Source organism: Schistocerca americana, chromosome 3 (assembly GCF_021461395.2).
Source record: "Schistocerca americana isolate TAMUIC-IGC-003095 chromosome 3, iqSchAmer2.1, whole genome shotgun sequence".
NCBI classification, from domain to species: Eukaryota; Metazoa; Arthropoda; class Insecta; order Orthoptera; family Acrididae; genus Schistocerca; species Schistocerca americana.
The window spans coordinates 890,836,215-890,858,281 of NC_060121.1; the positions used below are offsets into that span (position 1 = coordinate 890,836,215).

The 22,067-nt window shown below is 43.0% G+C and overlaps 1 protein-coding gene across 1 annotated transcript in view; it reads left to right on the forward strand.

Annotated features, from left to right (window-relative positions):
• LOC124606907 (sensory neuron membrane protein 1-like) overlaps window positions 1-22,067 on the forward strand; it is a 352,669-nt gene that overhangs the window by 207,985 nt on the left and 122,617 nt on the right. Inside the window, exon 2 of the mRNA XM_047139010.1 lies at window positions 1,652-1,809. Within this exon, the coding sequence (XP_046994966.1) occupies window positions 1,652-1,809 (158 nt within the window). The remainder of the gene's footprint in view (window positions 1-1,651; window positions 1,810-22,067) is intronic.

Sequence of the window (22,067 nt, forward strand, 5' to 3'; positions counted from 1 at the left end):
TGCCCACTAAGGTCACCGGACCTGACTGTATATGATTATTTATTGTAGGAGTTTATAAAAGACTCTGTTTATGTGTTTCCGTTACCAATAACAGTGTATGACCTGAGACATCGCTTAACAGCAGCTGTGGAAGCTGTAACTGAAGACATGCTCGCTGCAGCCTGGGAAAAATTTGAATATCGCATTGAAATATCTCGTGCATCTCAAGGGGGCCATACTGAACACCTATGGAAAGGTATGAAAAGAACATTTTGAGCTTCCTGTGCGTCAAAAAAGAAAACTCATTGTATATGTTTATCAGTTCCAGAAATGTAGATGTGCCAAATCGATAATTCTTTTTGATACACCCTGCATTACTGTAGTGTCTTTCTGAGGACCGCACTGGCCAATATTTATTATTCGCAGCACCTCCAGGAAGATGAATGTAACCGCACTTCGTTAGTTGCGTATTTATGGTACTTTGTCCAGCCCCTGTAGAACTGCACGAGCGTCATCTCAGGGGGGGCGGGGAGGGGGGGGGGTGGTAGTCATTTCTCAGGCTGCTCCACCGTGCCACGAGGCCACTGGTTGAGAACAGTCGAGCAGCACCCTCCTTTAGAGAGGGCCGTAATTATCGTATGGCTGGGAAACTTCGTAAATATGCTAATGCATTAAAGCGAAACAAATCTACGCTGGCAAAAAATTAGTTCCAGTTTCGGCCACAAGGTGCAAATCTGGCACTGTGAATACAATAAATATGTATAGAATCATTTACGTATCTAATGGATTAGGAGCTGGATGTGGGCAGAAAATGTCAAACAAGTAAGAAGGACATAATCTTGATTTTATTATTAACCGCAGCTTACACAATTTGTTCAATGTAAGCACCGGAGACGTCGGAGAGATGCTGCGTTCGTAAAATGACGCGATCAATAGCACTAGATATGCACCTGGTGGGTAAACTTGGAACTAATTTTTTTCCCGGCGTAAATCGGTTCCGTATTAACGCATTAACATGTCTAGGAAGATTCGCTGCCAAACGATAATGACAGCCCACACTGGACCGCCGTAGGTAGCTGCACTTTAATTATTAACACCCGGTAGCAAAGTGCAGGCTGAGTGCGCGCGCTTGTGAGTGCGTATGCGTGCGTGTTTGAGAGAGAGAGAGAGAGAGAGAGAGAGAGAGAGAGAGAGAGAGAGGCAGCAGTTCAGCCGTAAGATAGGCGAGCTGCGGCGGAAGCTTTGTGCAAGTGCAACTGTTACATTGTACTAGAATGAAATTTCCAGTCTGCAACGAAGTGTGTGCTGATATGAAATTTTATGGCAGATTAAAACTGTGTGGTTTCTCGGGTAAGTGCTCCACCAACTGAGATACCCAAGCGTGACTCACGACACGTCCTCACAGCCTCAATTAGGCCAGCACCTCGTCTCCTACCTTTCAAGCTACACAGAAGCTCTCCTGCTTGCCTGTGACTGTCCGTGTTGCATGCAGTGCAGTTGTGGGACTGACCAGCTGCTATTGAGGCTGTTATTCAGCTGTTCAGTAGTGTACTGGACAGCTGTGTTCGTGTGTGTTCCAGGCAGTGCAGGTGCAGCACGGGTCAGCTGCCATGCAGCACAACTTGCAGCTGTTGTGTACTGTACTGAACACCTGTGTTGGTGTGTGTTGCAGGCGGTTCAGCTTCACGACGGTTCAGCTGCCATGGAGCGCTTCGTGCAGCTGCCGCAGCCGCTGCTGTACAAGGTGTACCTCTTCAATGTCACCAATCCAGACGAGGTGGAACAGGGTGCCAAACCAGTCCTGGAACAGGTCGGACCCTACGTTTACGAGTGAGTACCCTCCAGATATGTACCACATGCAGATGTATCTGCACCTAAATATCCTACCTCACAAAAAAGCCAAGCACTTGGTCGATTCTCTGTGTTACTTCGTACATGTGCACACCATCCGCGCGCATGCAAATGTTGACGCGGCCCGCCACGAATTCCTCTCTTGTGTCAACCGTTTCATCACAAAGTAGCACTTGCAATCTACTTCCTCAATTATTTCTTGGGTTTATTCCAGTCTCTGTCCTTCGCTACAGCTTTTACCCTCTTCAGCTCCCTCTGGTACCATGGAAGTCATTCCCTGATGTCATAACAGAAGTCTTATCATCCTGTCGCTTCTTTTTTGTCACTGTTTTCCATATATTCCTTTCCTCGCCGATTCTGCCGAGAACCTCTTCATTCCTGACCTTATCAGTCCACCTGATTTTCAACATTCTTCTGTAGCACCACATACCAAATGCTTCCATTCTATTCTGTTCCGATTTTCCCAAGGTCCATGTTTCACTACCATACAATGCTCCAAGCGTACATTCTCAGAAATTTCTGCCTCGAACTCAGGCCAATATTTGATACTAGGAGACTTGTCTTGGCCAGGAATACCCATTTTGCCTGTGCCAGCCTGCTTTTGATGTCCTGCTTGCTCCGTCCGCCGTGGTTTATTTTGCTGCCTAGATAGCAGAATTCCTTGACTCGGCCTACTTGGTGATCCCCAATTCCGGCAGGCCGGGGTGGCAGAGTGGTTCTAGGCGCTACAGTCTGGAACCGCGCGACAGCTACGGTCGTAGGTTCGAATCGTGCCTCGGGCATGAATGTGTGTGATGTCCTTAGGTTAGTTAGGTTTAAGTCGTTCTAAATTCTGGGGGACCGATGACCTCAGAAGTTAAGTCCCATAGTGCTCAGAGCCATTTGAACTATTTTTGAACCCAATTCCGATGTTCAGTTTCTCGCTCTTCTCATTTCTTCTACTTCTCATTACTTTCGTTTCTCTTCGATTTACTCTGAGTCAATACCCTGTACTTATTAGACTGTCCATTCCATGCAACAGATCCCGTAGTTATTCTTCACTTTCACTAAGGATGGCTATGTCATCAGGGAATCTTATTACTGAAATCGTTTCACCCTGAATCTTAATCCCGCACTTGAATCTTCCTTTTATTTCCCTTATTGATTCTTCGATTTATACATTAAACACTAGGGGAGAAAGTGAACATGCCTGTCTTACATCTTTTTTAATCCGAGCACTTTGTTCTTGGTCTTCTACTCTTCTGATACGTATTATATATTACCTATTTTTTCCCTATAACGTACCCCAGTTTTTCTCAGAATTTCGAACATCTTGACATTGTTGAATGCTTTTTCCAGCTCGACAAATCCTATGAATGTGCCTTGATTTTTCCACAGTCTTTCTTCCATTACCAACCGCAACGTCAAAACTACCTCTCTGTGCCTTTACCTCTCTTAACGCTGCACTGGTCGCCATCTAGCAGATACTCAATTTTCTTTACCATTCTTTGTATATTATTCTTCTCAGCAACTTGGATGCATGAACTGTCAAGCTGATTGGGCGATAATTCTCGCACTTGACGGCTCTTGTAGTTTTGGGAATTGTGTGGGTGATGTTTTTCAGAAAGTCTGTTCGCACATCGCCAGTTTAATAGATTCTCTACACCAACTCGAATAGTTGCTAGGTTGCCATTTCCCCCTATGATTTTACGAATTCTGCCTTATTTGATTTAATGTCTTCCAGAGTTGTTCCAGAGAGTATAGTATTATGTACGTCATTCACTGATCACCTGATGCACGGTGGACTCCTGGAAAAAATGCCACTGCACGTGCGTTAAAACTTGTGGTTCAAGCATGATGACACGCCGTCTCATTGTTCACGTGCAGTCCGAGGTCATGTGGACCAACGATTTCGGACCAGCGAATAGCTCGTGGTGGTCCTATTGCTTGACCTGCACGTTCTCCCGACTTGAACTCGCTAGACTGCAGCCTGAATGGTGTCATGAAATCCTTGATTTACGAGACCTCTGTGGCATCCGAGGAAAACCTACTGGTGCGGGTAATGGCTGCGGCTGATGCTGGAGGACCAGGGATTGGCGGTCGTGTGCACCAGAACATGGAATAGAGGTAGAAAATCGGTTTTGACGTCGATGGTTGCCACATCGAACCCTGCTGGTTAAGTGGGCGCAGCCGGCAAGTACTTAGAGAGCAAAGAGTGTTGTGGTATTTTGCGTGTAGCAGGAGAACAGTTCATTTCCGGAGATCCTGTGGTAATCTTAAGCGTCTTGGTCGCCTCTAGAACTCCTTACAGTCTATAAAGGAAATTTAGTTACACCCTGTTTAAGGGACGTGAACTGCTGCAAGCTTGAAAACGGTTCAAATGGCTCTGAGCACTATGGGACTTAACATCTGAGGTCATCCGTCCCCTAGACTTAGAAATACTTAAACCTAACTAACCTAAGGACATCACACACATCCATGCCAGAGGCAGGATTCGAACCTGCGACCGTAGCAGCAGCACGGTTCCGGACTAAAGTGCCTAGGTCCGCTCAGTCACAGCGGCCGGCGCTGCAAGCTTGCTACTCTCATTATCTTCAATCAAAATCATATTAAGTATTTCCAAATGCAACTTATCTGCCGTTTCTTTCTGATAGTACGAAAGACCTTAGGAAACGGTGAAACAAGATGCCCTATCTCAAGAAAGGGAGGAAACAACCTGTCTACGTAGGTTACGTCTCACCCTTGTCTATCATGTGTGCAGTGCAGGCCGATCGGGACTGTTTATTAGAAACTGTGGTCTTAAATCGCACAACTGTGGAGTCCCTGTGATGCTGTCCCGCTACATGGAGACGTGGTTTAGATCACATACGCAAGAAAATGTATTAATTATAATACTGAATGTACTAAGCTTTCCCTTTATCTTTTGAGGGGAACGTATGAGATCAGGTGTAATATTTGTACAGCAATGATAGCATTTGATTTCTGCTAGTGATGAACAGAACAAGGGAGTCGCGTATACTTGCTAGTTCTGTGTGTAATTAAGTCTTGGTTATTATTAGACAATGTGGCACACTGTCGATATTTAGGGAGAAAGAATCCACCTCTTCACCGGTATCTAGTATAACAAATATATAGCGAGTGAGTAAAGTAACAATAACTTAGCCAATGCAAATCCGTCTTTGTCACAACTCAAAAGTAATTATTTATTATACAACATACGCTTAGTTTTATTTGTTTAAAACATTGTCAGTGCTCTCGAATGAAAGACTGCTACAATCTTGGTTTGCTTATACGTCTAACAACATTTAGTTTCAACAGATATATTTGGTAATGAGCACAACTTAATCATAGCTAACACTTGGTTCAAGAATCATAAAAGAAGGTTGTATACATGGAAGAAGCCTGGAGATTCTGACAGGTTTCAGATAGATTGTATAATGGTAAGACAGAGATTTAGGAACCAGGTTTTAAATTGTAAGATATTTCCAGGGGCAGATGTGGATTTTGACTACAATCTATTGGTTATGAACTGTAGATTAAAACTGAAAAAACTGTAAAAAAGTGGGAATATAAGGAGATGGGACATTGAGAAACTGACTAAACCAGAGGTTGTACAGAGTTTCAGGGAGAGCATAAGGGAACAATTGACAGGAATGGGGGAAAGAAATACAGTAGAAGAAAAATGTTTTGAGGGATGAAGTACTGAAGGCAGCAGAGGATCAAGTAGGCACAAAGACGAGGGCTACTAGAAATCCTTGGGTAACAGAAGAAATATTGAATTTAATTGATGAAAGGAGAAAATATAAAAATGCAGTAAATGAAGCAGACAAAAAGGAATACAAACGTCTCAAAAATGAGATCGACAGGAAGTGCAAAATGGCTAAGCAGGGATGGCTAGAGGACAAATGTAAGGATGTAGAGGCTTATCTCACTAGAGGTAAGATAGATACTGCCTACAGGAAAATTAAAGAGACCTTTGGAGAAAAGAGAACCACTTGTACGAATATCAAGAGCTCACTTGGAAACCCAATTCTAAGCAAAGAAGGGAAAGCAGAAAGGTGGAAGGAGTATATAGAGGGTCTGTACAAGCGATATGTACTTGAGGGCAATATTATGGAAATGGAAGAAGGCACAGATGAAGATGAGAAAGGAGATGTGATACTGCATGAAGAATTTGACAGTGCACTGAAAGACCTAACTCGAAACAGGGCCGCGGAAATAGACAACATTCTGTGAGCAAGATATATGAGACAGGCGAAATAAACTCAGACTTCAGGAAGAATATCATAATTCCAATCCCAAAGAAAGCAGGTGTTGACAGATACGAGAATTACCGAACTATCAGTTTAATAAGTCACGGATGCAAAATACTAACACGAATTCTTTACAGACGAATGGAAAAACTAGTAGAAGCCGACCTCGGGGAAGATCAGTTTGGATTCCGTAGAAATATTGGAACACGTGAGGCAATACTGACCCTACGACTTATCTTAGAAGCTAGATTAAGAAAAGGCAAACCCACGTTTCTAGAATTTGTAGACTTAGAGAAAGCTTTTGACAATTTTGACTGGAAAACTCTCTTTCAAATTCTGAAGGTGGCAGGGGTAAAATACAGGGAGCGAAAGGCTATTTACAATTTGTACAGAAATCAGATGGCAGTTATAAGAGTTGAGGAGCATGAAAGGGAAGCAGTGGTTGGGAAGGGAGTGAGACAGGGTTGTAGCCTCTCCCCGATGTTATTCCATCTGTATATTGAGCAAGCAGTGGATTAAATTTCCTGGAGAAGAAATAAAAACTTTGAGGTTCGCCGATGACATTGTAATTCTATCAGAGACAGCAAAGGACTTGGAAGAGCAGTTGAACGGAATGGACAGTGTCTTGAAAGGAGGATAAAAGGTGAGCATCAACAAAAGCAAAACGAGGCTGATGGAATGTAATCGAATTAAGTCGGGTGATGCTGAGGGAATCAGATTAGGAAATGAGACACTTAAAGTAGTAAAGGAGTTTTGCTATTTGGGGAGCAAAATAACTGATAATGGTCGAAGTAGAGAGGATATAAAATGTAGACTGGCAATGGCAAGGAAAGCGTTTCTAAAGAAGAGAAATTTGTTAACATCGAGTATAGATTTAAATGTCAGGAAGTCGTTTCTGAAAGTATTTTAATGGAGTGTAGCCATGTATGGAAGTGAAACATGGACGATAAGTAGTTTGGACAAGAAGAGAATAGAAGCTTTCGAAATGTGGTGCTACAGAAGAATGCTGAAGATTAGATGGGTAGATCACATAACTAATGAGGAGGTTTTGAATATGATTGGGGAGAAGAGAAGTTTGTGGTACAACTTGACTGGAGGAAGGGATCGGTTGGTAGGACATGTTCTGGGGCATCAAGGGATCACCAATTTAGTATTGGAGGGCAGCGTGGAGGGTAAAAATCGTAGAAGGAGACGAAGAGATGAATACACTAAGCAGATTCAGAATGATGTAGGTTGTAGTAGGTACTGGGAGATGAAGAAGCTTGCACAGGATAGAGTAGCACGGAGAGCTGCATCAAACCAGTCTGAGGACTGAAGACCACAACAACAACAACTTGGTAATGCGCCTGGACACACGAAACCTGCCTTACACCACTTAAGGATCAGCAGTGCCAAGCTTCGGGGTTACAATACTCACAAAACCTTCATGAGGCAAGTTTTTGCCTTAGCGAGTTTCGTACACCGTCCGAATGAGACAAGGGACGAAAAAAGCAGTCGTAAAAGCGCAAAGCGAGTCATGGTGTACTTTTCTGTTAGCGTACAGATACTAAGTAAACTGCGACTGGACCTAGAAGGAAATACTTCATATATGAAGTAAGAGGTCACCTTTACATTCCAAGTATCGGTTACCAGAAAGAGTCCTAAGAAGCTGTAAGTCTGTATTCATACAAACACCAGTGACGCCAAAGTCAGAACTTTGCTGCTCTATGATGAACACCGGAGGGGGTAGGGGGGGGGGGGGGGGGAGACCTCTAGTGCACAACACCAATGGTTAAATAATAAAACTACCGTCGAGTGAAAAAATAAGACATCAAACGTGCTAAACTACATAGCTGCGTAGATAATATCTGTCATGAAGGGTCCCGAAACAAGTGCTAATATCAAAGTACAGACTTCTTCGTTTGTACAAAAACGTATTGTCTAAAAGAGCACACGAATTAGAGAAGCTAAAACATATTAAATAAAAAGATATAAATTTTACTCCTGCCTTAAATTGTGCTCTTGTTATCATGAGTAAATGTATGAACGTATGTAATTAAGTAATCGTTGGTAAATGGTTTGATATATAGCAAGCCACAATCATTTGTCAAAGGAGAGGTACTAGAATTAATTTTTTTTGAGAGAGAGAGAGAGAGAGCTTCTTCATATTTATTTAACTAACTCTCGCTTGTTCTCCAGGAGGAGACATATTGGTATGTGAGTGGCTGTCTTTTAATTGCATTTTCAATGAATAATTATTTGAGATAATTCCAAACGTGGTTATAATTGTTATAGTACCATACAGATTTACCACACACGTTTTCCTCTATGTTGGATATTTTCTGTCCTAGCAAAAGATGTCTCAGAAAGCGTAACATACACTGTTAGAAAGCCAGCAGACCAATCGCTTATCGTCTCATGCTGTTTGAGCATTTCATTTAAGTTGGAGCGTGGATCTTTAATCACTGAGTCCGAAGTAGTGTCGATACCACTATTTGAAGTGCAAACTAACACTTGTCATGGCCAACCCACTTTGTGAACAATAGTACGTTCTGCAACACACACAGCCTGATAACAATTGACGATAAGGAAGAATACTTATTTTATATTTGAGAAGTTAATCACCACCAAACAGGTCAGATAACGATTAAATAATGAGACTTGCATCTTCCTGTCGTTTTCGTGGCATGTCGTTTGCTTGGCTAACCTTTACTCATGCACTGCGTATCACTGAGCAAATTTAGTTATCTCCGTCATTTATATTCACTATTTATTGCCGAATGATACATCACAAGACGTAATTTGTATGAAGCATTTCATTCTTTTCATGTAAGTCGATTGTGTTAAAAACACTTCTAAAAGGTGCTCTACACACCACCGCATCCTGAAAGAAATGCTTTATACAAATGGTAAGCCCTCTGGTATTACAGGTGATCCTAAAATATTTCTGTTTACTGATGACACCAGCTTGGTAGTAAAGGATGTTGTGTGCAACGTTGGCACTGTTTCTAATAGTGTAATTCAAGACATAAGTTCATGGGTTGTAGAAAATAAACCAAAAATTACCACCTTTCACTCAGTTCCTCCCTTGTCTATATGCTGGTCATGTTGTTCTGTCTGTAGTATACATAAATACAGGGTGAGTCAGGAGGAAAGGTACATGTTTTGAGGGATGATAACATTAGTGATTCTGAAGAGAAAAACGTCATATGAACATAGATCCTGTAATCGACAGTTCCTGAGGAAAGTAATGAAAACAGTGGGGAACAGGACAAATGCAGGTGATACCAAACGAAGAATTGTGATCTAATGTTTTGTTTAATTGGGTTCATTTCCTAGCAAAAGAAGTTCAGAAACTCCACTATCAACTGCAATGCATTATGCAGCTCTTGTAGACAGCTGCTGTGTTGCTGATCTGTACTCATTCGTATGGTTGTTCACTTGAGAACACGCATGTAAAATAGGAGCTCCACCGTCTGCAAGGGAAGTGTGCATTGAAATGGTCAGTAAACTTATCATTACGTAGCCTGATATGGCTTTGGATGTATTCGCATGTGAATTATTGTGAAGAAGGTTATGCGACTAATGCCCGTGATTTTCAAACAGCTGAATGTAATGTACGGTTAAGAAAAGGGCGTACGTTCATTGGAAGTTGTTTGCTCAGAATCATCAACACCCTCAAAGCATGTACCTTTCGTCATGACCAACCCTGTGTGAACTTCAATATCCATGAACATGTTATAAGACAAAAGGAAGGTTTTATGGCCCGTCAGTAAGGACATCAGCGTATAAAAGTCACAAAATTGAACAAACTCACTCCTGAGAAGAGCGCAGTCATATTTCCATAATATCGAATACTACAGGAAATAATCGTCTTGTGATGTTGCAGTTATTCTTATTTTTGTGCCTGCTAAGAAAAGTGGATGAGGAATTCCGCCCTGTGCAAGACACCTTTGGAGCTTTGTTTTACCCAGACACGTTCAGCACTTTTGTACTATCTTCAGATGATTACTTTATTTCCTTCCTGTAATATTATTACATAGTAACGTTGAGATGACACATTTGGTACAAAATATTTTCATTTGTGAATGAAGCGATTGTTGTCAAATATTGTACATGTGTAATATTAGACATGATGGTTGTCAAATGTTGTTCGTATATAATATTATACTTGTTTAATATGTGACAACAATCACTTCGTTCACAAATGCAAATATTTTGTACCAAATGTTTCGTCTAAACGGTAATATGTAACAATTTCACAGAAAGGAAATAAAGCATCCCACTAAAGATTGCACAAAAGTGCTGAAGCATGGCTGGGTGAAACAAAACTCCAAAGATGTCTCGCGGAAGACGGAATTACTCATCCAACTACAGAAAATACTTCTATTAAATTCATAAGAAAGTCCCACAATATTTTATAAAATGCGACGGTCAATGAAAATTTTTTTTATTGCAACTATATCTAAACCCACTCCACATCACTTAGTAATTGTGATCTATCCACTACGCTACAGTGAACTTCTGTATCGTGCGACCTTGTATTTTATATTACGACTTTCAGAAGGCTTCAGTCGCCGATGTGTTATTAACTGACCTTTATTTGTGACAAATACTACCAAGAACAAAGCGTCAATGTGCTGTTACCTTACAACGGAACACATTCATAACACGCAAATTATAATACGAAAATAACTAAATACGAAAATTCTTTGACCGCGAATATGATGTTTCTCGTCACCTTCTTACAACAAATTCTACCGATAACGACGCGTTTGCGAGAGACCCTCAATATTCTGCTGCATGTATTCATAGGATGCAATTGATAATATAGTCCCGCCAAGCTTTTGATTCAGCTGAAGACGACGGAATCGATAAATACAAGTTTTAATTATGGCGGAGACAGCATTGTTTCCTCTTATTGGTTCAACGTTTCCTAACACGTTGAGGAGATATCGCAGAACTTTTGCTGCTCTACGTGTAATAACGGGAAGTGACGTCAGAGAACTCGTGCAGCAGCGGACCATTTCAACAAACTCGTCCCTTGTGTGACAGGAAACGTATCCTTTGGAATGATGAATCACGCTACAACCGGCGGAAATCCGATGGAAGTTAATGCTTGGGGAACGTTACCAGCCATCATGAGTGGTGCCGACATTGAAGTAAGGGGTAGGTGGTGTTACGGTACGCCGGTCGCAATGGCCGAGCGGTTCTAGGCGCTTCAGTCTGGAACCGCGCGACTGCTACGGTCGCAGGTTCGAATCCTGCCTCGGGCACGGATGTGTGTGATGTCCTTAGTTAGGTTTAAGTAGTTCTAAGTTCTAGGGGACAGATGACCTCAGAAACTAAGTCCCATAGTGCTCAGAGCCATTTGAACCATTTGTTACGGTACGGGGATATTTTTCGTGGTTAGGGTGTGATCCCCTTATTGGGCTTAAACCACTGAATGCGGAGGGATAGGAAAGCATCTTACTGTATTGTGTACTGCGCACAGTAGAGGGACAGTTCGGAGATGACGATTGTGGGTATCAGCTGACGGTACACCCTGTCATAAAGCAACATCTGTGATACAATGGTTTGCATACAATAACATTCCTGAAATGGTCTGGCCTACCTAGAGTCCTGACGTGAACCTGAGAGAATATCTATATGATATCCTGGAACGTCGTCTTCGCTCCCAGACTCCTGCGTCCAACATCTCTGGTTTACACTCTTGAGGAAGAATATGTTGCCATTACAGGAACTAGTAGTTTTCACTCAGTTAGTACTAGGCAGAAATCCGACCTGATTTGGACTGCAGTATTTCTCTGCATCCAATTTCGATGACTTACGAGAATAATTGAAAAATCTAGCAGCAATTACTGTTTTTTGAAGCCTACATTGACGAATTTCCTGCTGGCGTAAGCTGTCACCAGAACACTAGTCGGAAAAGATGTAGCGCGAAGATCGATAGTAGGCGCTGGATCAAGCACACCTATCACGAGAGAGGCCACAGACACACTGACAAGCTACACGCCGCCAACACCCTCTCCACAGCATATATTTAGGCCGCCGCCGGTGACTGCAGGTCCTCACTGACTCTCAGGCTATGACATTGCATAGCGACCAGATCGAGACTAGCAGATTAAAGTTTATAGTGGCAAGATTACTGATACTGTCTGCAAGAGGGCTATTATGGATGAGCTTGTACCACAACACATGGACTCTATTAAAGTTCAGTGGCAGCTGTGTGTTCACATAAGTAAAGAACCGTGGTAATCGACGTATGCATTTGTGTTGTAGAAAGAGGATACCAGCCACCCATAAGAACATCCTCTCCCTTGCTCCCTACAGTCCAAGACTGTATGTATTGTTTATTGGTTGGTTCATTTGGAGGAGGGGACCAAACAGCGAGGTCATTGGTCCCATAGGAATAGGGAAGGAAGTAGGCCATGCCCTTTCAATGGAACCATCCCAGCATTTGCCTTGAAGCGATTTAGGGAAATCACAGAAAGCCTAAATCAGGATGACCAGATGTCGGTTTCAACCATCTTCCTCCCTAATGTGAGGAAAGTGTGCTAACCACTGCGTTTTGTTTATAATGCTAGTATGTACTCAGCATCTTGTGGTCTGCACAGGATTTGTGTACATTTTATTTTATCTTTTTTTTAAATTTTTTTATATGCACTGACTTGTTCTATGACGATGGAAAGTTGCTCCTCAGTTTCATCCTACGCAAGTAGTGTAAAAACGATATTTAGACACCTCATTCAAAGTATGCCCAGCGTAGTTCAAGCAGTGATAACAGCAAAGAATGGATACATCCCATATTAATGTTTACTAACAGGTGTTGGGATAAGTTTGATCAGATAGTGTATTTGTGTGGAATTTAGCATATGTATGGAAGTGAGGGAGGATATACAGTTCAGGCAAGAAGAAAATAGAAGCTTTTGAAATGCGGTGCTACACAATAATGCTGAAGATTAGTTGGGTATATCGTATACTGATGAGGTGTTGAATCGATTTGCTGGGAAAACAGAAATTTATGGTACTACTTGACTAAAGAATGGGATCGGTCAGTTGGAAACGTTCTGAAGTATCCAGGAATAGTCAATTTGTTAGTGCTGAGCTGTGTGTGTGTCTGTGTGTCTGTGTGTGTGTGTGTGTGTGTGTGTGTGTGTGTCTGAGAGAGAGAGAGAGAGAGAGAGAGAGAGAGAGAGAGAGCAATGCTTGAATATAGCGAGCAATTTCACATCGATGTAGGCTGCAGCAGTTAGCAGGAATAGCTCGTGCAGGATACATTGGGCAATGCACATTGACCAGTTTCGTTCAAAGCACTGGGCGAGTTCATTCGTTTGTTCAGAAGAGGAGACCGATGAGTGTTTTCCGTCTTTCGGCTGGTCACCGATGACAGAATCAAGCCGCAGGCCCTCCAATATTTCTCAAACGATTTTACAGAAAGTACCCGGTAACAAAAGAAAAAAAAAAAAAAAAGGTTTTTGCTTTACTTATAGCTTTATGTGTCGGGTTAATGACGATGTGCCCATCATTTCCTTAATGGCGTAGTTATTGTGATATTTACGTGGAAGTAAGACAATAAGCGAAAATCGGAAAAGTGTGCAATGAAATATAGATGTCGCTAAGATTTTGCGTTTGGTGCACGTTGCATAATATGTTGTTGGGTATGAAATTTATCTAACATGTTGAATTTTTCTTTAGGCTTGGGTAGAGGTATGTATCTGTCACCAGTCTTGAGAAATTGATATGATGCAGCACACTCATTTGGGATCGCGCTGCGCCAGCAATAAAGCCAGAGTTAAATGTTCGCATATTTCACAAACGGTTGCAGATATCGAAATGAGATTTTGGCAAATGATAGCACGCAAAGAGGAGAGTACTTCACCACATCATTATTATGTAAAACTTCAGTATCTACTATGTTATTCCAATAACTATAGACTTTTTCGATGAAAGAATGTAATTTTTAAGGGTCATCGATAGCTGGTGAAATGAGAAATGATATGGGTTTTGGAACAACATGTATGAAGACACTACACCTTTTTTTGCACCGAGGATGTGTTTTCATAAGCTATGGCCTTACTTTTCCTCAGTTCCTCACTTAATAAACTACTGCTCCAGAATTCTCTTCCAGTTGTGTCTTCACATCATGTTAGTGAGGTGTGACAGTGCAAGCTCCGCTGTGTTTCAGCAAAAGAAGCCAATATTAACATAGCAACAAGAGACACGTGTAGTTTTAACTCAAAACTCGTGACTCATGACGCTTCTCTGGAAGTTAAAAATCTCTGAATTTCTTTTCAGATAACTAGCGAAAGCAGAGGTGACAGTAGATATTTTTGAACAGTCATCTGCAAGTGTGGGCTTGGAGGGCCCCCACTTAATATTTACAAAAAAAAAAAAAAAAAAATGGGAGTGTAGGCTTCAGTTTGGAACGGCGCTTACCTTCCATCCCTCGGCATTTCCCCTACAGCGCCATGAGCGACCCTCCTCCACTGCCACTCTCCCCACGCTTCCCCAACAGACTGCGCATCTGGCGGCCACTGCGTTAGCGAGGACTATATTAAAGGATTTATATAGGACAGAGTAGCGTGAAGAGCTGCATCAAACCAGCCTTCAAACTGAGGACCGTAACACGGTAGGGACTGGCGAGATCAAACAACCTAATATTACACACATGTCAGTCATCTTTACGATAGTCGAGTGATGTAATATGTGTGGAGAAACGCCGCTTACTTTCGGAATGAAGTGACGGAGTTCTCACTGCAGCAATGAGGACGCAATGCGAGAGATGTACTAATGCAGGCGACCTTGGACGCTGTAGACCTCAGGGAAAGTCCTAGCTAGCCTTAGTCAGCTTACCGTGTCGTTTAGCGCCTGCAGCGTCGGCCGTATGCCACTCTCTGCGACGTAACGCTCTCGCTACAAAGGCGCCGCCGTAACAGTGCTTTAAATGTGTCACCTGGGCGAGAGGTGGCGCTGTTCAAAGTAAAGGCACCACACACGAGGCTGGAGCAGTTCTTTCTCACCTAGTTAGGTGAATCTAAATTTTTTAATTGCTAAAATCCAAAACCGTTCTACACCACGAAAAATAACACTTTTTCTGCCACTAATAATTCGTTTTTGCCACCTAACTTTCGAGTTATTAGTCGGTTGGCAGACATTACTGCAAAGACGTTATTCTGCACACTGGTGCGAACAGAAACAAAGCGACGAATTTAATTTACCATCATTAAAAAATTATCGCCTGAAACGACATATATGAGGGTTGGCCACAAAGTAATGCACAGCATTTTTTTTTCTCAGCCGTTAACAATGTTACGAATGCGAAACGTTACGTATGTATTATTTGAAGTCTCCTGACTGAGCGCGCCAAATTTAGCTGCAGGACGGTTGCAGAATAGCGTCTGACGTAACGTACTTTACAAGCAACATGCCGTCATTGAATTTCTCACTGCAGAGAAAGAAACTGTGGGGAATATTCACAAACGCTCGTGAAAAGTCACCAGGACAAGAATTGGTACCGACATGACATACACGCCCTTCTTTCGCCATGAAGTAGGTCCATGGAACGGGATGAGGATTATATGGAAAAATAGGGTGTGTAGATAAAACATCTTTCTTTCATGTGTGTGATTCTCGTTATGTTCCATAAAGAACTGTCGTAGAAAAAAAATGCGGTACGTTACTTTGTGGGCAATCGTCATACAAAGTAATACATTTACACAATGCTATGGAAGCAGGGAGTAGAGGACCAAAATAATTACCGCTGAAATCGATTGATTGAGTATACAATACAGGATCAAATTTATTCATCAAATTGCACAATAGCAACCTCAAGTATAAATAGCATATTTAGAACAACGTAATGATTGGGTGTTACTATAAGAATGACTAATAGGATAAAGCTAATAAAAACCGAACTGCTATAGCAAATCTTATCAAAAAACAGTATCCAGTCTTCAACTTCTATAATATACTTTCTGATGATCAATGGCAACAGGAGGTTAAGACAAGAGTCTTTAAATATAACAAATCAAAGATCCAGCATTATTATTTTTATAATACCAGAATACAGTTATCTTCGTTTATGCCCTTTATCGAACAAACTATAATCACGGAACACACCGGTTTTTCGATCTAGGTTAGAACCGCGTATACGAACACCGTTTAGAGAAATCTGTAAAGAATAGAAAACGATGCTTCCCTTCTGCTGCAGCACGGCAAAACTCCTGCCACTATCCTGTTCAGTAATTCAGCAGCATAGAACGTGTATGAAGCGTGTTTTCCTGTTACAGAAGCAACATTATGGCTCTGAGCACTATTTGACTCTACATCTGAGGTCATCAGTCCCCTAGAACTTAGAACTTCTTAAACCTAACTAACCTAAGGACATCACACACATCCATGCCCGAGGCAGGATTCGAATCTGCGACCGTAGCGTTCACGCGGTTCCAGACTGAAGCGCTTAGAACCGCTCGGCCACACCAGCCGACAGAAGCAACATTACATGGAGTGCATAGGCACAAAGTACTCAGACACTGGTTTCATTAACCTGCGGCAGGCATGTGTTACACACTCGAAACAACAGCATTTCATTCAAACTAAACTCCGTCCGAAAAGGCCTCGGAAGGCTCAACGGTACTGACCGGCCGCCGTGTCATCCTCAACCGCAGGCGTCACTGGATGCGGATATGGGGGGACACGCAGTTAGCACACCGCACTCCCGGCCGTATGTCAGTTTATTACGAGACCAGAGCAGCTACTTCTCGATCAAGTAGCTCGTCAGCCTCACAAGGGCTGAATGCACCCCGCTTGCCAACAGCGCTCAGCAGACAGGATGGTCACCCATCCAAGTGCTGGCCCAGCCCGACAGTGCTTAACTCGGGTGATCTGACGGGAACTGATGTTACCACTGCAGCAAGGCCGTTGGCTACAACATTTCATAGCTTAACAGATATGAAGACACCCTTAACGAGGTCAGTATCACCATGTAACCTCCCCCTCACTTATCGACCTTAATGACAGTGAAAAATTAAACCGCGTGTACCTAATGGAAATTTGAGAAAAGCAATCGTCACCGAAGTTAATCTGTCGATAAAGAGGGAGGAAAGGGTTACATCTAAATGAAAGGAAAAATGCAAATGAAACTGGTGGAAATTAATTTTGAAAAAGGGTAAAGTTAATAAAGAAAGTAAATGTGCGGTCGTTACGTTAACAATTAACTAGCAGTAATTAGATATTTGAGATTTGGGGAAAATTACGGTCGCCAGTCCTATGGGCATTTACTATAGTAACTGAAAAAGAAAGGATGTTGCACATATAATTAGCACTAAAAGCGTGGCAACTGAAGGTTGTCACGTGTTGTGTGAAAACTGAATGTTTGTCAGAAGTAATAAATTTCGCTACACTCTGACTTAATTTAGCAAAAGAATTAATGAAACCGGAAAGTTGAAAGTTAATTTAGTGATTGAAATTAATAGTGAGCTTTGTTTCTGAAGCACTACGAAATTCAGTAAAATATTGTTAGTCTTGGGCTACCTCAACAATCATTTCAAAAGCTGCTTGAATCTACGCGATTTAGAAATAAGAGATTTAACTTTGAACTTGAATTAAATGATTCTGAACAATTAACAATAGTAAAATTTAGTACGTACCAAGCTGAGCTGCAGTCACAGGTAAGCTAAAATATGTTAACAAAACTCGCACTCTTAATTTGTGCTTGTGTAATCTAAATATTGTAGCCGGCTATGAATACTTTAACTGAACTTTGAAATTAAAGCAGTGAAATGGAATGATATTACTTTAATGCTGGCGTTTGAATTTCAACGACACTCGGGTTCATTCCGGAAAAGGAAGGGACCTTTCTTGGTAATGCAATAGGGACAATGAGCAAGAAATGTTCATGCTACGTTGCTGTAATTTGGTGACACAAATTGACCAGTTTGAAAAGCTGAGGTCTGCCATACAGTTCTAAAACTTTACGTGCTTCCAGTCTTCCTTGTTGGTTGGTTGAAGGTTTGAAGTCGTCGATCGAGGGGGTGGCGACAATCACTCATTGTCGGCCGTCGCTGTTGCAGAAGCTGGCTGTTGGCGCGCCTTCTTCTCGACACTGTCACCAGACGAAACGGGCTCTTGATGTGCGCCAGCTAATGCTTCCCGTCCGCGACACTGTGTCAGAAACTATCATAGCAAGTCGAGCGCAATTACATGCTGCCAAACCCCGAATGCGCGGCAACTGGCGGGAGCGTCACACAACACACCTGCTCAACCGCACTACTCCAGCCAGACTCCCCTCTGCCCGCGCTCCACGCAGCCGAGTTCACACTATCAAAGATCCTAAACACTTTGGTTCTCCACACGATGTATCGATGTATTCGTTCGATAGCACAGTTTTCCCTAGGCAAGACCCAGCATAAAATACAAATAATATTTACAAAACAAAGCAATTATACATCGACATAGGTGCATAAATATATGTATAAAAACAGTAAAACAGTTACAATATATAAAGGCACAGAAAGGTCATATATTCAGGTAAGAAAATAAGGAAAAAAATTTGCAGTGCAATAGATGGAAATAGGAGGATATGCATTTCCGGCGTTACAACCAGAATTCTACGAAACTAATAGAGACACATTTGTCTATTACTCTGATGCCTTGTAAGGATGCGTTTCTGTTCCTTTTAAAATACCGCTGACACAGTGCAGAGGACTGACCTCTATTGAATGAGCACCTTGTCTTCGAACCACAAATAGTACTCGCTATTTCACTAGAGGCAGACCGTGACAAACGGCGGTGCATAGTTCCAAGACGCTTCTTCAGTAAACTCTCAACACAGGCCCCGTACAATCATACCTTAATCCACACGTCAGATTCGTACGTGGTTATATGGCCACAAAATGCAGCTATCACGTTTTTCCACCATACTCTGGTGCTTCTGCAGTAACACTGCAAGTGCAGGTATCCGAGCACACCACACCTTCGCGGTCAGTTTCCCTCGGCCCACCAGCCGCGCCTCGCCCGCCATGCGTCCGACTGGCCCCCTCCAGACAACAGCCACCTGTCTCTCCGCCGACCACCGCGCCAGACCACTTCCCAGAACTCAAAAATGGTTCAAGTGGCTCTGAGCACAATGGGATTTAACTTCTAAGGTCATCAGTCCCTAGAACATAGAACTACTTAAACCTAACCCAATGACATCACACGCATCCATGCCCGAGGCAGGTTTCGAACATGCGACCGTAGCGGTCGCGCGGTTCCAGACTGAAGCGCCTAGAACCGATCGGCCACCCCGGCCGGTCTCCCAGAACTCGCCAGCCCGAAGTTAGGTCATTGTGCGTTGATGCTACTATCGATAAGTGGAGACGTGGCACAATAGAATACTCAAATAAACTACTTCTACTGAGACAGATGCATAAAAATTGCAGTAGAATTATGAGACAGGAGACCAGCCACTGGCAAGAGTGACATTTGTAAAATACTTGAGTGTCAGTAATCCCGCCCCCACCCCACATTCTTTAACGAGTCGAAATCTCCTGCGTAAAAGAGCTCCAAACGTATGATTATTTTACAAACGAGCTTTGTTTGGAAGTCTCTAAGTGCCGCTATTATCAAAACGTCGATGAGAATAGTCTGCTAGTCTTCCAGGCAGCTCATTGTTTATGATGTCGTATCCCCTGAACTATGTGTCATACATGACATGATTGTAAAGTCATCAGATGATCAAAACGACTTGCAAAATGATTTACATAAGATATCTGTAAGGTGCGAAAAGTGGCAATTGACCCTGAATAAAGAAAAGTGTGAAGTTATTCACATGAGTACTAAAAGAAATCAGCTAAATTTCCATTACGCGATAAGTCACACAAATCAGAGGGCTGTCAATTCAACTAAATACTTAGGGATTACAATTACTAATAACCTAAATTGGAACGATCGCATAGATAATATTGTGGGTAGAGGCAACCAAAGACTGCGATTCATTGGCAGAACACTTAGAAGGTGCAACAAGTCTACTAAAGAGACTGCTTACACTACGCGTGTCCGCCCTATTCTGGAGTATTGCTGTGCGGTGTGAGATCCGCATCAGGTGGGACTGACGGATGACATCGAAAAAGTACATAGGCGGTTTTCGTTGCGACGGGATCTTCACATGAAATTCCAATCACCAGTTTTCTCCTCCGATTGCGAAAACATTCTGTTGCCACCCACCTAAATAGGGAGAAATGATCATCACGATAAAATAAGAGAAATCAGGGCTCGCACAGAAAAATTAAAGTGCTCGTTTTTCCGCGTGCCGTTCGAGAGTGGAACGATAGAGAGACAGCATGGACGTGGTTCATTGAACCCTCTGCCAGTAGCAGAGTAATCACGTAGATGTAGATGTAGGTACATTCAGTGATAGACACTGAAAGGCCAAAGGAACTGCTACACCTGCCTAATATCGTGTAGGGCCACCGCGAGCACGCAGAAATACCGGAACACGACGTGGCGTGGATTCGACTAATGTCTGACGTAGTGCTGGAAGTAAGTGACACCATGAATCCTGCAGGGTTGTCCATAAATCCGTAAGAGTATGAGGGGGTGGAGATCTATTCTGAACAGCACGTTCCAAGGCATCCCAGAAACACTCAATAATGTTCTTGTCTGAGGATTCTGGTGGCCAGCGGAAGTGATTAAACTCAGGAGAGTGTTCCTGGAGCCAATCTGTAGCAATTCTGACTCCAACTGCATACACCCCACACAGTAACGGAACCTTCACCACCTTGAAAAGTCCCCTGCTGACATGCAGGGTACATGGATTCATGAGGTTCTCTCCATACCCTTACACGTCCATCCGCTGGATACAATTTGATACGAGACTGCTCGTAGGACTAGGCATCATGTTTCGAGTCATCAGCAATCCAAAGTCGGTGCTGACGGGCCCAGACGAGGAGCAAAGCTTTGTGTCGTGCGGTCAGCAAGAGTACAGGAGTGGGCCTTCGGCTCCGAAAGCCCATATCGATGATGTTTCGTTGAATGGTTCGCGCGCTGACACTTGTTGATGGTCCTGCATTGAAATCTGCGGCAGTTTGCGGAAAGGTTGCACTTCTGTCACGTTGAACAATTCTTTTCAATCATGATTGGTCCCGTTCTTGCAGATCTTTTCCCAGCCGCAGCGATGTAGGAAATGAAATAAAATGATCGTATGGCATTGTTGGCCGGGAGGCCCAATCGGGGGAAGTTTGGCCGCCGAGTGCAGCCTTATTTCAGTCGACGTCACTTCGGGCGACTTGGATGCCAGTGATGAGGATGAAATGATGTTAAGGACAACACAACATCCCGTCTACGAGCGGAGAAAATGTCCAAGCCGGCCTGGAATCGAACCTGGGCCCACTGCATGGGAGGCAAGCAAGTTACCTCTCGTATGAAACTTTCTGGCTGATTAAAACTGTGTGCCGGACCGAGACTCGAACTCGGGACCTTTGCTATTCGCGGGCAAGTGTCTACCAACTGAGCTACCCGAGCACGACTCACGCCCCGTCCTCACTGCCAGTACCTCGTCTCCTACCTTTCAAACTATACAGAGGCTCTCCTGCGCAAGTGCACTTGCCCGCGAATGTCAATGGTCCCTAGTTCGAGTCTCGTTCCGGCACACTGCTTTAATCTGCCAGAAAGTTTCATATCAGCGCACACTCCGCTGCAGAATGAAAATCTCATTCTGGAAACATCCCCCCAGGCTGCGGCTAAGCCATGTATCCGCTATATCCTTTCTTTCGGGAGTGCTAGTTCTCCAAGGTTCGCAGGAGAGCTTCTGTAAGGTTTGGAAAGTAGGAGACGAGGTACTAGCAAAAGTAAAGCTGTGAGGAGTGGACGTGACTCGTGCTCGGGTAGCTCAGTTGGTAGAGCACTTGCCGGCGAATGCAAAGGTCCCGAGTTCGAGTGTCGCCCCGGCACACTGTTTTAATCTGCCAGAAAGTTTCATATCAGCGCACACTCCGCTGCAGAGTGAAAATGTCATTCAAGTTACCTCTCAGCTAAGCAGGCGGA